This window comes from Lytechinus pictus, chromosome 10, assembly GCF_037042905.1.
Source record: "Lytechinus pictus isolate F3 Inbred chromosome 10, Lp3.0, whole genome shotgun sequence".
NCBI classification, from domain to species: Eukaryota; Metazoa; Echinodermata; class Echinoidea; order Temnopleuroida; family Toxopneustidae; genus Lytechinus; species Lytechinus pictus.
Window position 1 is genome coordinate 20,733,960 of NC_087254.1, and position 17,800 is coordinate 20,751,759.

Consider the following 17,800-nt stretch of genomic DNA (forward strand, 5'->3'; position numbering starts at 1 on the left):
AGTTTAGGAGATGAGGTGAAATCACCACATGTAACATTGCTGAAAAATGTTAATGTGATGCAAGTCAAGACAACATATCACAAAACAGAATCAAATGCAAAAAAATTATTACTTCCAAGAATGATTTCTTTCTTTGGATATTGTCAGAAAGGATGTAAGCAATTATACTTGTGATTAAAAACAAGCTAAACCTGCATACATTAAGCAAAAGTGTACTTGAAGGTTTTTGCACAATTAGAATAAGTAATACTTTAATATTTCCAGATTTTCATCATTTTGAATTTGCCAGGAAATGCATATATTCATGGAAAATGCATCAGTTGTTTACAGGTATGTATGAGTGAATCTAATGACCATAGTACTAGTGTTCCAGAGAATCATTAATTACAATGATGAATCAATGATCCCTCCCATTCTTTATGTCTTGTTAGTCAAATACTCCCAACACCCCTACCCAACTAGCAAAATAAGCAATGCCTCAGGATACAAATTGGGATAACATAATTATTGGGATAACTTAATTATTGGGATAATATAATTATAATCATAAATATCAATATTGAAAATAGTGTAAATAGATGGTATGAAAAAGCAAAGAAAACATTTAGATGGGGTTAAACAACACAATTTACACAAAACAATACAGATAGATGGGGAAGCGTGCAAAAAAGTAAAGAAACTAATATACATAAGATAAGCAAATTCACCAAATGAAGTAAAATATAAGTTAGGAGTATAAAAAACATAAAACAAAGCAAAGAGGTGCAAAAGTACATAACATGCATTAACAGATAACCATACAGCCAAGCAAATAGCAGTTTTACCATGAATTACCATGGGATTGCACTGGATGTGTATAATATTTAGCAGATTCATAGCCATGTGGTTTGCAATTTATGATGTAACTATATGAGATAATAATGATGATTTCATTGTTGAAGTATATTCAGGATATGCTTTGCAATGGTACTTGATGAAAAAAGTTTTCGTAAAATTTACAGATGCTTTAAATGAGTTTTCCTTGTAACGTTAACTACATGGACCTTCGATAGCCACGCCTGTAAAATATGTGCATGTAGGCTAGCAATATGGAAATGATATACTTTATGTATTTAGAAGCAAGTGATGTTGTTTCTCTATGTAGGATTACGAGCAAATCTGATGTTTTATTTTTTCACTGCATGTAAGATTACAAAAACGGAGGTCTTATTTTAAATCACATGCAAATGCATGTGTATGGGTTGACTTTCAATGCTTTCAGCAAAGAATCTGTATGTACATGTAGCTTATAGTTGCAGATAAAAAAATTGTAAGATATGTCTACCTGTAACTAGAAATATCACTGTATTAATAGGCTGTAATATAATATCCTGGCACCAAATATGAACGCTTAGAGATGGAGAATGATTCAATAAAAAGCTGAATGAATAGTAGAAAAATTACAGTGTGCAATGGAAGGATAAGAAAAAGAGATTTAGAGATGAGCTACAGACTTGTGAGTAAAATAAGATTTGGAGAGAGAAATGAAATAGGAAATAAAAACTTTTCATACTGTAGTTTAGGATCATTTTCCATTAAGTCTTCTGTAAACAAACAAATTCAATTAGGGTTTGAATAGAAAGAGAGGGATTCAGAGTAATCAAAGTGCCTAATGGGAAAAACATTAAAACACAACAAAAGACCTGAAATTCTGAAAATTGAACTATTAGAATATAAGAATAAAATTAGAAATAAACAACAAAGGGGTAAAATGTTATGTATTGCTGCTGAAAAAAGTGCTGATCATAGAAATACAATTGGAGGTTATATCAAAATTTCCGTACTCGGACAAAAACCAACCCCCAATCATGCAATAAAGAGACACAGGAAGTTAACAAGAATTTGTGCAATAAATTAATTTTCTTGAAACCTGCTTGTCTTCATACATGTTACAGAAAGGGTGCCTATTTCATATAAGATCTTTAGAGTATTTGAGTATTTTGAATTTAACAAAAGGCAAACCATTCCCCATTCATGCAGCATTTAAGAGCCTGTTTGAATAATTATATCAAATAAATGTGCATGATAGCATTTTTTGTTGATGATATTTTAAGTTACATTTACATGTTACAAGGAATGTATTTTATGATTAATGATGTTAATATATATTTCACAAGTTCATATTTAAGACTTTTAATCTTATCTTCACACGGAATCCAAAGAATTATTATTGTCAGCTTTCATGGGGGATTCATGACCGGTCAACCCCAAACCAACATTAAGTCACTAAAAGTCAATTTTTTGAGATTTTTATTGAGTTTTAAAAAGCACATAATAAGCATTAAATTGCATATAAATTTGTCAAAATTGATCAACAATAACTCACATACATGTAAGTACTAGTTTGAATGTAGAAGAAAGAGCAAGAGCTTCAATAAATAAGGATAAAAAAAAGTGTTTGAAGAACTTTCAAGGTTCACTCAAGCATGAGATGTGCACACTGTGCAATATCAGTAAGACTTCCAAGCAGTCCAGAAAAGATGGTGCAAAAAAAAAACAAAAAAAAAAAACTCCTGTATCTCATTTTATTCAACTTTTCAACTTCAAATATTGACAGAATGAAGAAGACGAACTCTTCCAGATAAGCTCATTTTCTGATTTCTTCTTTTTCGAGACCAAATTATTATTTGAGCTATTTACACAGAACCTTCTGCAGGCGAATTATTTATATTTTGGGGGGTGGCTGGTCATATCTGATACCATTCAGGGGTAGTAACTGGTATTATATCTATTACCTAGGGTGAAAAAAGCTTTATAACAAGCAGATGTTATGTAATGAACTGGATATTCCATATATTGCCTCTTATGGTGAAATCATAAATCTAATTCTCTATGGCCGAAATATCCCCAAAGGCTTGGACGGTACTTAGCGAAAATTCAACTAAAATGTTAATTTATTAGTTATTTATTCTAGGTTTAGCAAAATTAAAATATACTCTGCATGAAAGCTGAAAATAATATGCCTTTAAATAAATGTAGTGCTGATGAATATTATGTTGATAATGATTAGTGTTGATGAGATGGAATATTATAGGGCATATCTTCAATGCTCGTGATGATAACAAGATTACTTCTTGTGTACAAATGGATTTTTTGTCACAGGCTTTCACGATTAAACGTTTTTTTGTGTGTTTTTTTTGTAAATGAGTGATTTGGTAAAATAGTATCCAATCTTTATGTATGTTACTATACATGTCTATGAAAGTATGGTCAAAGTGTAGAAAATGAAGAGTTTGAAATACAATGTAACTGACATTATTAGCATATATATAGATGTATGAATGAGTGCTTCCTTTTATGAAATTATTATGATGTACACTTCATAGAGCAATGCACTCTATGAAGCAATAATTCAAAGTTAAATCTCATCATTTTATCTACATTACTACCCTTCATTAAGCAATGCTGTATCTGAGGCAAAAATTTTAAGATAATTCTGATCATTTACTTTATTATTTACATGTACTTTTTTAAGCTCATGATAAATGCCTTTGTAGTTGTTCAGGACTTTATTTTTACATTATTATAATTATTTATAAAAAAAATAAAGGCAAGAAGGGCCACATCGCTCATATTTTGCAGTTACTTAATTTATTCTAAAAATAGAATGACATAAAATTGCAAATCTATCAAATGTATTAGACAATTAAAACTATCAGTTTTTAGTTTACTCTTTAATTGATTAGTTTGAAAGGCAGAGATTACTCTAACAGGTGCATTTCCCCATGCTTGTAAAATTCTATAGTGGGATTAAACATTCATTCCGTGAATGCATTCTTCATTTTTAGGGTGTATCCCTGATGTAAAACAGCTTGCTCAAAAACTACAAGAATCAATGGCTGCCTAATCAAAGCACAAGTATTATGAAGCTCCTCAACTGGTAAATATAAATACCAAATAAGACCAATACTATAAATGGATTATACGCCCAACTTTGGTAATTATTCAAATATGGAATGCATAAGCAACAATGTTTTACATATGATTTCATTAACACTGGGTGATTTTTTGTTAAATGGCAGATTCAATGTTGATGTCGTTGTGACGCTAAATCACACATTGCAAAAGTCTCCTACAAATAATCATTATTACTGTAAGATATCAAAATGTCTGCACTCTAAAAGCATTTTTTTTTTTCATAAGGCAAAAATCTTTTTTTTTTCACAGAATTAACAAAATACATGTATAAGGTCAAATCAACCTCAAATATTCAACTGAAAAGAGGGGTCATATGATTATCGAACGTCTTTTAGATCTTCAGGAGATATTTTCTTTGATAACTGATGATGCAATGTTAATCAAATTGTACATGTACCAGTAATCAATAGCAGTAGCATGTGTACAATACTTGCATCAGCTATGGGTTTAGCCCAGTGACATGGGCATTATCTAATTGGTGCATTTTTTCGCATCTATACATAAATTCAACATCAACAGGGAACATAAAATCACCCGTTGTTAAATCTGAGAGTTACATGCAAAGCAATATCCGAGGTCAAAGTACCTGCATATAAATGAAAACCAAACTTAGGGGTAGGATGATAATTGTGAAGAGCGGCAGAACTGCACATATAACAGCTATCGTCCGGATGTACTTTGACGCAACCAGGAACATCGTTCTCATGTTATTGCCCATCAAGGTATCCATCTCGTTAACGTCCTTACTGAAACGGTTCAAGAGCTGGCCTTTCAACGACGTCTCAAAGAATCGCATGGGAAACCGCAGACACTCAACAATCATGGTCTGATGCATGTGAGAGGAAGCCCTGATGGCGCCGATGAACAGTAGCATATCTCCTAAGTATAGCCATAAACCTGTTAAGGTTGGCAAGCAAGTGATTAGTTGTACATTTCAAACAGTATGAGAGATAAACTATGAATGTACCTTGTCTAAATCAGTAGAGGGGTTAATGAAAAGGTCTGTAGCTTTTAATTAGTAAACAAGAGAAAGAGAAGAGGGATTTTTTTTAAATATTTTTTTAAATAAAGAGAACCAATAACAACCCAATTGAAGGGGATAATGACAAATGAAATATTTTTCTGATTAGTTTTGAGATATAGATGAATTCAACTTCAGAGCCAACTTATGACTGCCATAACTGTGGGGACTTCCAAAGAACAGCAAAAGCACCTTCAATTGATTATATGTAATTAAAGGCAAAATACTGTAGTTGCAACAAACAATTATTTCATGAGAAAGTCTTTTAAATCAAGGCTACTTGTCAAAATATTATCATGCACCTAGATCTGGTACATTAATGTAAACTTATCTTTTTTCTTTTTAAATCATGAAATCTTAGCTTAAAATAAATAATTCTGATGATCAATAACACAGAAATGCATATGTGGGACAGTGTATTAATACTGCTTCGAAAAATACTACATGGACTATACATGTACTATTCAATGTCTTAGGTTTTGTAACACACAAGTCAGAATTGGTCTGCATATATTACATGAAGTTGAGGTTTAAAATATGTAATTAATTTGCAAATATAATGAAGGCTGATATTTATCTCAAGAAGGGTAAATGGACAGTGAACAGACAACAGAGCCAGGATAAAATACAACGGAATAACTAGCTGGCTCCTAATGAGATTTGAGGATGCAACCTGTATGTTTCTTGTGCGTGACAGGAAAAATTCTCTCTACTAGGAGAACAATTATTAAGAACATTGCAATAAAGTGAAATACCCATGAGTGACAAAATACATTACAAAGGGGAAAACAAAGCAAGTTTTCAATGAACCAATGCACAAATACAGGAGAGACACTTAAACAGATATGCAGACTCGGAAGGACAATGCTTATAGACCAGTATAAGATAAACCTTGAAAAATAAGTCTTTTTACATGAAGACTGAGATCAGGAGGCTAGACAAAAACCAAGAAGATAAGGAAAAAATCCATAAGACATAAAAAGGCTTTATGGGGAAAGGGGGGCTCCCAGGCCATCAGCCCTTGACACTTCACAGGATAAAAATTTATTGAAATCTACTAAATACCCTGCCCTAGTTATAGTTAGAAAGTCAAAAAGGGGCCTAAGCTTTCGATCCTAGCAGAATCTTCGTCGGAGGCAAAGATTCTGCTAGGATCGAAAGCTTAGGCCCCTTTTTGACTTTCTAATTTACTCCATTGGCTCTCTTTTATTAGATAAGCAGTTTTCAGCAGCTTCTTTTTGCCTAGTTATAGTTAACGCACAACTGTCAGTTCCTATAAAAAATGTAATAGGTCAATGGCCAGGTTTCTGAAGATCAGCTGGCTGAATGGAAAATCCTAAAGATATGTAGATGAAAAAAATACATGTAAGCCTACATTTTCTGTAACTATTGTTAATAATCCATTACGTGGGTGCCGTAACACAAAAGCTAGCAATTAATCAGCGCTTGATTTTCACGATTGATTGTATATTGTAGTCAATGCAATCAATCGTAGAAAAAATGATCTACGATCATTGCTAAGCTTTGTGTTACGGGCCCCTGGATGCTTAAATAATTCTGAATATCCCAGAATTCCATTATTTATTCATAACTGTAATACAAAACATGTTCAACTTCTTCAGTGTAAGTATTTGTTTATGAAGGCTTTATGTGCAAGGTATCTGGCTATATTAATCTTTAATATATGTTTCTATCTTTGTGCTTTATGTTTATTTTTAGGATTGTCATGTGGTTGCCCTAAATGCATATGATTATTGATAAACCTGAAGATTTTTAAATTTGTGTAAAAAATGTGTTATATCAATTTGGGATGAGGCACGGGACATGTATTGTCTGTGAATTCATGTATGCTTTATGGTGACAAGCAAACTAAACGTTCACAAAAGCTCAATCTGTTTTGAAAGCAAGAGCATTTGGGCTACTCTACAAGGACTCTGGTGTAATATATTGTAAATCAGACAAACTAAAGGGATGACAAAAATAAAAAGGGGGGTGCTAAGAAGCACATGCATCATGGGCGTAAATACATGATATTATACTATTCAAGTGGGGGGATTACACAATACATGTAGTTCTATCCCCCTGAAAAAAAAGGTTCAGTGCTTGAATTTACACCAGTGACATGCATGAAGGACACTGGGTGTCGGAAGTTCAACAAACTAAAATGTTAGAACAAAATTGTAAAATTAATCATGCACCGATTACACAATGACTACAACAGATACATGTTCAAAGAAGGTCAACTGGTTGTTACTAGGCTATGTATAAAGATAAAGTACATGTATGGAGACGGAAGAGAGGTGTTCATGGTTGGGTGAGCTGCTAACCTGTATCACAACATAAAATGCAATGAGTGGGACAGCAACAATCATAAACCATGGAGTCGAGAAACAGATGACGATGAACGACAAGATAGCGTCTGGGTAGCACGTCAGAAAATCATCCAGCGTCTGCTGGAGGTCGTGATCGATGACGTCCAAGTCTTTAGAGAAACGATTTAGATGACTACCGCGGAGTATGGTGTCAAAGTGTGACATCGGATAGTGGATGACGGCAGTAAGGAGACGGACGTGAAGGATGCGACCAGATATGACGGCTCCAAGATGAAGGATGGTGACAGCAGCAATGGCTATTGAGCCTGATTTAAGAGTACGAGATGGATAAATTAGAAGAAAAATGAGATGATTGAAAATTTAATTAATGATATCGTGTTGAAAAATAGGTAATAAAAGTATCCTGTTAATTCATTGCTGGCTAACACCCTCCAGGGTGCTCATGGCACGGTAAGCCAGAGTCTGGAAGCAAATGAACATTAACAAGAACAGATTGATAATTATCATTTCTAATACATGTAGATAGCAAGTCAGCATGATTGATCATATGCAGAAAGGGAACAAATCAAAACAGAGAAATGTAATGCAAGATTCATGTTCTTTACGAAAATCTCTAGAAAGGTGGCTAGACAAATATCAATTGAGACGCAAAGAAACCAATGAGTCAATGTCACCTTTAAAATATAACGCTTGATGAATATGTCACCTTCAGATGAAAAATGAAATCTGTTCCTAAGACATATCTAATTCAGAATATATCACAATTGTTGCAAATAAAATACATTGTAGCTGGAGGGCAGTGCAGAAGAAAGGTGCCAGGGGCTTTTAGAAAGACAGGAAAGAAGCCTTTACAAAGATAGGCTTCTGCTGCCAAAAAACCCTCCAATCCAAGGGATTCCCACATCCCTGTAAAAATTGCAAAAGAGTCTGTCACTCGAGAATTAGTGAAATCATGCAGGGAATTAACTAAATACTCTTTAATCCTTGGACCAAAGGAATCAGTCATTATACCACACTGATGTAGCTGGTGAACTGAATATGTTGTAGAAAATATTTAATAACTACATGTAGTCCATTAAAAGGGAGGGGGAGAAGCCTCCTTATTTCAATAGATTGATGGCTAGGTGACAGTGATATTAACCTTAATCAATAAATAAAGGGAAGGCATTACCCATTTAAGGTTGGAGAAATGCTACATGCATAATACAATTTTTTTCATGCAAAATACAGTTAGAAAGATCTTTTTTCACATAAATGTGACAACAAAATCTAAATAAATGTAATTAAACATACAGCCAGGTAATTTTGATATAAGTGTGATTTCAAAGCAAATTGGGAGAGCAAAGATTTGTACATCATAAAACCAAAGGAGTGAGTATTTGCACTGCACACAGCAGATCTTATGCCACACACTAAATTTGAAGTTCTATCCAAACTATTCAAGTCCAGAAATTCTTAGCCATATTTCCAAATTGATATATTTGTTGTTGTTGTTTATTAAAGAACAACTTTTGTTTGTTTTTTATAATTTCTTGAAGGTAAACAGTTTATGTTTTACATAAAATCTTCACTATATTTTATTTTGTATCTTTAGAAAAAATGTCAGTATTTATCAATTAATCAGGAAAAGAGCTGCCATTATTCCAATTCAAATCCCCATTTTACATGATATGGATGGTTTTCTGAAGACATGCATGAGCATGCAGATTTGTTTCTTAAGTAAACTTACAAAAGGATTTCCAAATTTTAGACAAAAACTGACTGAAACTAAAGTACATTCGGCCCTGGTTGCTTCCTACATGTATTGAAGAATTTATATAAGGGAAAGTTTACCAGGTTCAAGTAATTGGAGGATTTCATGCTACACATTGAAGGTGGTGCTATGCCTTTCCATACTTTGTGTTGAGCTATCAATAAATGTGAGTGGTATTGTGTTCAGAAATCTATTTTTGGCATTACAGCTAGATTCATTTGCCCGATCTACATCCTAAGCACTAAAATCAACGCCAAATAAAACACAAAACCAAATACCAAACCACCCATTATTCTTCAAAGAATATTTATCAATAGAATTTCAAGGAGAAAATAACACCATGAGGACTAAAAAAAAAAAACACAGAGAGATTGCATTTCTTTTAATGTACACTGTACATGTAGAAGTAATTCCAGTCAAACCCTTAGGTAAAAAGAAAATCTCATTGATCAAGACCTGTTAGACATGTCAAAAGTATTAGTTGCTTTGAATTACTATTTTTTCTTCTCTTTTGCGGGGGCTGAGTGAATTAGATATGATTAATGTGCATAAATAACATCAGACATCTACATGTACATGAGATTAAAGTGATTTCTTGGTTGCACCTAGACAATATACAAACCTGAATGAGGCAGTAGAGTATTAGAAATGGAACAGACGTTGGGATAAACCAAGGCGTTGAAAAGCTAACAACGATGATGGATATGGCAGCCTCAAGTATACAAATGATAACGCCTTCCACCTTCAGGTAAAGTGTATAATCCATTATATCTGTGTCCTTTGAGAAGCAATTCAGTAGGGTCCCTCTCAGGGTCGTATCAAGGACACTCATAGTGTATGACAATACAGCCCTTAGCAGCTTGGCATGAAGAATGCCTGAGGATAAGACAGTGCCATAGCTAAGGAGGAGCACAGCAAATGTTGCAAATATACCTGTGTAAGATCAGGATATTTCAAGTTAAGTTTAGTAGGGTCGCTCTAAAGATCTCTTGAAAAGTTGTAGGGACAGTGCAGCCCTTAGCAGCTTGGCATGAAGAATGCTTGAGGATAAGAAGGTTCCATAACTAAGAAGGAGCACAGCAAATGTTGCAAATACACCTGGGTGAGATCAGGATATATAAGTTTAAGACTAGCACGGTCCCTCTAAAAATCTCTAGGAAAGTCACAGGGACAACAGTTCAGCTTTTAGCAGAATGGCATGAAGAAAGCCTGAGGATAAGACGGTTCCATAGCTTATCAGGAGCACAGTAAATGATTCAAATACACCTGGATATGAAGATTAGGATATTTTAAGTTAAGTTTAGTAAAGTCCCTCTAAAGATCTCTAGGAAAGTCACAAGGACAACAATTCAGCCCTTAGCAATGCCAGAGGATGAGATGGTTCCATAGCTCATCAGGAGCACAGCGAATGCTTCAAATATACCTGTGTATAAAGATTGAGATATTTTTAGTAAGATTAAGTAGGGCCCTTTCAAGGAATTATCAAGGGAACTCATAGTCTAAGACAGTACAATCCTTGGCAGCATGGCATGAAGAATGCCTAAGAATAAGATAGTCTGTAGCTCAGAATCGGTACAGAAAATTTTGTATACACCAGTGTAAGGTTAGGATTTTTAAAGTTAGGATTAGTAGGGTCCCTCTATAGATATAAAGGAAACTTGAATATGACAGTGCTGCCCTTGGCAGCATGGCTTAAAAAATCGCTGACAATATGATAATTCAACAGCTCTGAAGGACCACAGATACCTGTTTAAGATCACTCTTATGGCAGTATCAAGGAAACACATCACAGCATAGAGAAGAACAGCCAGTAGTGCATGGCATGAAGAATGATATGCTGCCTTTCTCATACTTTTTCTTGTGCTTGTAATTTTTCATTAAAAAAACAAAATGCATATCTTGCTCTAAATTATGTTTAAAACAATGTATGTATCGAATTACTTCCATTTTCCCTGCATTTGTATTTTTTAAAAAATTCTTTTATCAATTCTAAGTGGAATGATTGTGTTATTGTTCGAGAGCTGTACAATAGTATATTCTCTGGCCTATAAAGTGCATGTGTTTTTTTTCTTTTCTTTTTTCAGTATTCCTGTTATTTCCTCATTGTGATTTTGTCATCCTGGATTAGCTAGTTTATCATACTCCGGGTACACGTTTTAAATATGATACATTACATGATACATTATGAATTTTACTTCTCTCAAATCTTGTTTTTGTCATGAAGTGAAAATCTCATTCTAAATAATCGACTGAGCAATCTTTCTGCCACCAAAAATAGAGCTACTGCAAAGATTTTTTTTTAAAGAAACTAAATAATAATTTTGTCACATGCAAAAATAACATATGTCCAGTGGAAAAGGGGAGCGGGTGATTGCTGTGTGTGTACGGTGCATCCTACCATCACTCTCCAAGGAACAAAAACAAATTTAAGACTTTGGATTTACTACAATTACTCTAATTGCATGCAGCATGGCCAGATCAGAGTTAAAGAAGTCCAAACCAAAAGCAAATTTCCAAAAAGGCTACATTAATGGCTAAGATGTACATATTGTCTACATGTACTGAATGTATGCACTCAAAGGAAAAACATTTTTGGAATATGTGACAGGAGCATTTCATGAAGATATTGTCCATGATGTAAAAAGCTACTTAAAATCCATGCATCTGATTGGCTGAGAGCAAATTAGTCAGTGAAAGTTACTGACGAAACACTTCATGAAACTCACTTGGTGTGCATGCAAGCTTTAATCAATGGCAGGTTTTAAACTGATGAGTTTCACTTATGGGTCCAGTCTATAAATCGGTGCTAATATGTTCAATCGAACACTTGTCCCTCATTATTGCTATCTTAATTATTCAGAAAACCTAGGGCAAGTGTTTAGGTTACGATAGGGTGGGTTCTTTTTAGAATACCCTGAGGGTTAGGGTTACATAATGTTTGAGATTAGGTTTTAGATTAGGCTCAGGGTGAAGTCTTTCCACCAGAGCAATTGTAATCTGAACAAACAGCCATGGAATTGTTAACATATACCAGGCATGAAAATTGGGTATGAAAAAAAAAGCTGAAAGGGTTTTGGAAATGTCGTTGACAAGACGGTGGGCGAAGCACACCGGGCGAGCGGCTTGCCGCTCGCTGCTAACGGGTGGGGTCCAGGGGCCCGCCTTAGGGCCCCTGGTGAGGTCCAGGGGCAACGGCCCGGTGGGGGTCCAGGGGGCAACGCCCCCAGAAGCTCCTGGGTTTTATCAATTTTACAACTCCAAAAACCTGTTTGAGTTGAATGATTGTAATGAAGTATTTATATGGATTTTTTGTCCAAAATTCAATAAAAAAAAACTAAAAAATACTAAAAAATAGCAATAGCACTTCCCTGGTTTATCAAGTTTCCTGATCACTTCAAGCAGGTTGTACGAAGAATTGTCGGGTCCTCTCACCTCCACCTCTAACCAACTCCATCGCCACATATTAGCAAGTCCACGGTCAATTTCATGAACATCTTTTGAAAGTCTATCCACAACATCTGTGCGGTCACAAGTTAGTCCCCCACAAAATGCCATTTTTCTTGATTCGTTATTACAACAACAAGAAAAAACAAAATTCTTGGATTTCCAGCAAATTAATATTCGCGAATTATAAATGCGTCATGAAAATTCCATGTCACGTCACAAATCTCTGCGAGCACATTCAGCTTCTTTATCGGTCTTCCACCGGTCCGATATGATATGCGCGCCCGGTCGCTGCATGCCCGGCGCGCCGGGTTGCCCCCAGCGATTGCAAGCACACCACCGCTGCACTGCATGCACAGAAACGTAAAACACACCGCGAAATACACGTGTAGAGTTGAGATGTGCTAGATAAGAGATTCCTGCGCAATCGTTGTAAAGGCCGAACGTCATATAACACGTAAGATATGCTAAAACATTTTAGCGCTAAAAATCGGAAATTAAAACGCGGATTTTAGGAGTAAAAAAAATGGAAATTCAGCAAACAAAAAACGCGGAAATCCGCGGAATCGCGGAGAATTTTCATGCCTGATATACGTATCATTCACAGGTAAATCATTTCATGAAAATAATCTGTAATCAAAAGAAAACTTGTTACCAATATTCCTGGATTTACAAAAATGGAAACTTCAAGGTAATCTTGGCTTGGCTGTGTGCTTAAATGTCATTAGTATATTAGGTAAAAACCCACAAATCAAAACACAAAACATACACATGCTAAGAGATTAAAACAAGTACAGTACCTGGACTATGTAATAGAATACCCCAATGAATGGCAAAACTATCATAAACCATGGTGTTGAATATGAGATCACAGCCAACACAGAAAACACTTTCAGTATGCAATCAAGAAAGGAGCGGATCTTGATCGGGATTCCAATGTCAATTTCATCCACTTCCTTGGCGAAGCAGTTGATGAGCGCCCCCTTGAGCGTGGTATCGTAGAAGGACATAGCACAGCGTAGAACGTTTGTGACAAGATGAGAATGGAGCGCCCTGGAAGCGAAAACACCGCCGGTGTAGAGTATGAAGCAGGCTGAGGTAATGAAGATGCCTGATGGATTTGATGGAGTATATAGAAGCAAGAGATGAGTATTATTGACGGTGAATGAACTGAAAAGCAAATGTTCTAATGGTTAAATGTATGCACGCAGAATTTCCTATCCTCACACAGTTTATACCTGCACAGCAAGGCCTACAGGTATGATCATACACAAAGATTACTGCATGGACCACAAAAAGAACAAGAAACGCAGTTTCACACTTCAGGGCGCAAGTAAAAGCTTGTCGGAATCTCATGGGTACGACCAATGACAATCCCCTCAAATTCTCAGCCAGAGACATTGGGGAAGGAACCCTTCTTTTAACATGGTGTCAAAGAACATGCCAGGGAAGCAAAGGACCCTCCTCAGATGACCGTGATGTAAATAATCCGATGCTCTCACCCCAGCCTTACAGAATAGGGTGTACTAAGCACACACAAATAGTACTGATAGATAACATGGTCGCAATGGTGAAGGATAGGGAAATATAATCCAAATAAATTGCATAAATTTTAAGCAAGACAGGATTCAACTTAATATATTGTTTTATTAGATAAAATGTTTGGAAATATTTGGAAACAAAAAACAAGGCAGTGAGGAAGTAATATTTCAAGAAATAATCATTAGTCAATCAGAAGTAGGTGCTTAAAGACTAGATGCCTAATAGGGAAAAATGGATAGAATATGGTTATCATTTGAATACACAAAATCAAAACTCTTGACATTGTCTGGACATTAAATGGACATTGTCAATCTAAAACTAGTACAAGAACAAATTATCATAATGAGAAGTGAGAATAACAGTTGGCTGCAAGCTAGGAGGTTAAGAGACTGACTGACAGATAATTAATTATGTCTTTTGATTAAAATTCAAGTATATAATGCGATGACTTTTAAATGAATTATTTTGCTATTAAACATTGTGTCATGAGGACATGAAATATCTATTGAAATAATAACTATTGTCAGTCAGAGTAACCAAGATTTTCTGCACTTTTTCAATTTATAATCTCGACCTGTCAGAATGCATAAAATCATTTTTTAATCATAGATTGCATCTAGATAGAATGAATTGGCTGTCATTGATTAACCTACAAATTATTGTTTTAGAAAGTCAAAAGGGGCCTAAGCTTTCGATCCTAGCAGAATCTTCGTCGGAGGCAAAATGAATTATTGTTTTCATAAACTATTCCAAGATTTTTCTTTTGATAGGATGACCCGAGATATTGCATTTGCTACACATTTAACATTTACCCTCTTACCTCTCTATTAATACACTATGGTCTCAACATTATCATACATGCATGCATATGTCATGTGACATGACACCACAATTTTTACTGAGCTTGAAAAGACACATCCTCAGGATTAAAGTAGTAGGTAACTTGTCAACATTGATCAACAACAAAAATCAAAACTATTTGACTGAATGAAGAATAAATTCAGTGAGAGCTTCCAGTATTTAGTAGAGAATAAGGTTTGGGTTGCCGTTGGGCTTCAAATTAGGAGAAAACAAAGTTTTGGGTTCACTCAAGGATGAGATGGGTGCAATTTTTACAGAATGAAGAAGAATTCTCCATTTTTACTTTTTTAATATCACATTAATACTTAGTTTATTTATAGAGAAAATTCCCTGGTGATTAATTGTTGGATTTGGGTTGGTTGGTCAGATATCTTTCATAGCTACATATCATGTAGTAATTTGTCACTGGGTCATTCTCAGAAACATATTATAATTCAATGTCCCAACCATCTTTTGGTCAATACCCCCTATGACATTTCAGAGGTTTTGTGACATTTTGAAGGGTAAATATTGGATGAGTAGCCATCACACTGTATAAGTGCTAGATGGCAAGTGATGCCTTGGCTTGAATTTTTATGCAAACCATTTTGCAAACGTAACACATCTACAACACAATCACCTGTAATCTGCTTTTATATGCAAATGGGGAGTAGCCGACCACTGAGCAACTGTGAACCTAGTCTATCTGTGTTCATTCTTGTACTCCTGTGAGGTTGGGGGTCTGAGTCATGACTTTCATCGATTGCAATATTTTTCTAAGAATGACCCTTTAACACTTGACTACTGCTCTTCCATACCAATACATCATACAACCCCCCATTAAATTCTGAAATGAACCATTCTTACCCTGTGTGAGTCCAAGCAATGCATAGATGGTCAGGTATTTGTCTCTCACTGCATCCGGTTGGGTTCCATTGACTAACGGTTCATTACTCCAGCGGCTAAGCCACAGGTTACCGCCAACAGAGGCGATGTTGAACAGCATGTAAAGCGTTACAATGAGCAGAGATAGGAGTACTCCAACTGAACTAATGTAGGCCCAGAATACTGTCAATTTCACCTGTACATGTATAAAAGGTATGTGTCAGAGAAAGTAATTACACAGGGGCTTGGGGCAAATCGCCCCCCAAATGCCCTACAGAGACCTGGAAAACTAAAAAAAAAAAAAAAGAGCCCCTGGAATTCCCATAGGATCCAATGTAAACTTAAATACAATTTGGGCTAGTGAGCTCAAGAGTGACCCCAGAAAAAAAAAAATATTTATTATATGTGTGGTATATGTACCACATTAAATAAATGTAGTTTGTATCTACTTGGTCTACAACAAGATGGTCTAATTCTCAAAGAGTGTAGCAACAGATGGGCTGAACCCACTTGATCACTACCATTTTGGTCTCGTTAAGGCCACCGCACACCTTACGACTGTTCGCGATCCGATTTTGGAACAAATCGCATTTTGCTCATTTTCTGAAAATGTGAATGGAACATATCATTTTATTTGAGGTTAAAATTAATTGAAAGAATACTAATATAACCATTTTGAAAGATTGCAAGCCATTAATTTTCGAGTAAAGGCCAAATTAGTTTCAAATCGTAGCCAATCTTACGACTGCTATGACGTCATTAAGACTAGATATTAAATTTGCTTTTATTCTAAGAAGGATTATAGCATAGTCACATATTTGAACATAGGTATTCGTACGATAATTTTGAACATTACACAGTAAGATATTCCAAGTTTCAATATTAGCATCAAATTCTACTACGTTTTATTCCAAAATTGAGTCGCAGACCAATCGTAAGGTGTGCGGTCGCCTTAACTGTTTGGTCCAACAGTCACTTGATCTTACTGTTACTTAGTCAAATGCCAAGGGGATCACAAAAAGTTTACGGTGACTCATGCTTAAATGCTCAACCGCAAATAATATTTAACATGCGATCTTATCAATTAAAATGCATGATTTTACCAATGTGGTGACACCTTTGCAACTGGGAATTTAAGTGTAGCTTCAAGTCACACTTAAACCTTTGTGAAAAACCTCCTAGATGATAGCTATGATTCTTACATTGCCTAGCTGTGCTTTCTCATCTCGTATCAGCTTCTCCTCCTTCTCCCCCATCACAACCTCATCATATGCATCGGTCTTCACGGCAAGATCTGACTTCTTACTGGGTGTGTTGAGGATATCATACTGTGATATGGCTTCAATTCCTTTGCTGTAAGATAAATACATTTATGATTATTCTAACAAAAAAATGATATAGATCATGAAAATCCTATCCTGGTCATCTTTTCATCTACAGTAATAATAATAATAGCTGGATTTAATAAGCATTTTTTGACTGAGGATATAAAGCACGGCTATTATTACCAGTATTCATTCAAGATTTCTATTGATATTTTTCCAACACAATAACATTAACAATAAGCTGCATACTGCACATGTGATCTAACAGATGACGGACCATACTAAATCATCATCATCAGGTGAGTGTTTCATAAAGCTGTTCGGAAGTAACAAGCGACTTTATGAATGACTGGTGATCCTTTCTTGTGTTCAATGATGTACACCATATTTAATTGGTGATGATTTAGAGCCTACAAAAGGAATACACCAAATCTGTTATTAAACAGGCACCTCAATATCTAAATGATTGTTTGACTTTGTACATCCCTCGCAGGAATGTACGAGCCTCCAGTGACCCACTTCGGCTAACGTACAAAATTACATGGAAACTGGCTGGGGATAGGACTTTCACTGTAACTGCTTCCAAATATTGGAATAAGTTACCTCTTTCACTCACACAATCACCATATCTCCCTTCATTTAAAAAGGGACTGGAGACATTTCTTTTTTCCAGTCCAGAGTTTTAGGATTACAATTTCAT

General features: G+C 35.3%; 1 protein-coding gene across 3 annotated transcripts in view; it reads right to left on the minus strand.

The window, feature by feature from the left end:
• LOC129269252 (multidrug resistance-associated protein 1-like) overlaps positions 1–17,800 on the minus strand; it is a 59,643-nt gene that overhangs the window by 9,992 nt on the left and 31,851 nt on the right. For all 3 annotated transcript variants that reach the window (XR_010294852.1, XM_064105530.1, XM_064105531.1), the window contains 3 exons: positions 16,978–17,128; positions 15,758–15,971; positions 7,306–7,616 (listed from right to left, as the gene is read on the minus strand). Coding sequence is in view for 2 of the 3 variants with exons in the window: in XM_064105530.1 (XP_063961600.1) it covers positions 7,306–7,616; positions 15,758–15,971; positions 16,978–17,128 (676 nt within the window). In the remaining variant the exon portion in view is untranslated. The remainder of the gene's footprint in view (positions 1–7,305; positions 7,617–15,757; positions 15,972–16,977; positions 17,129–17,800) is intronic.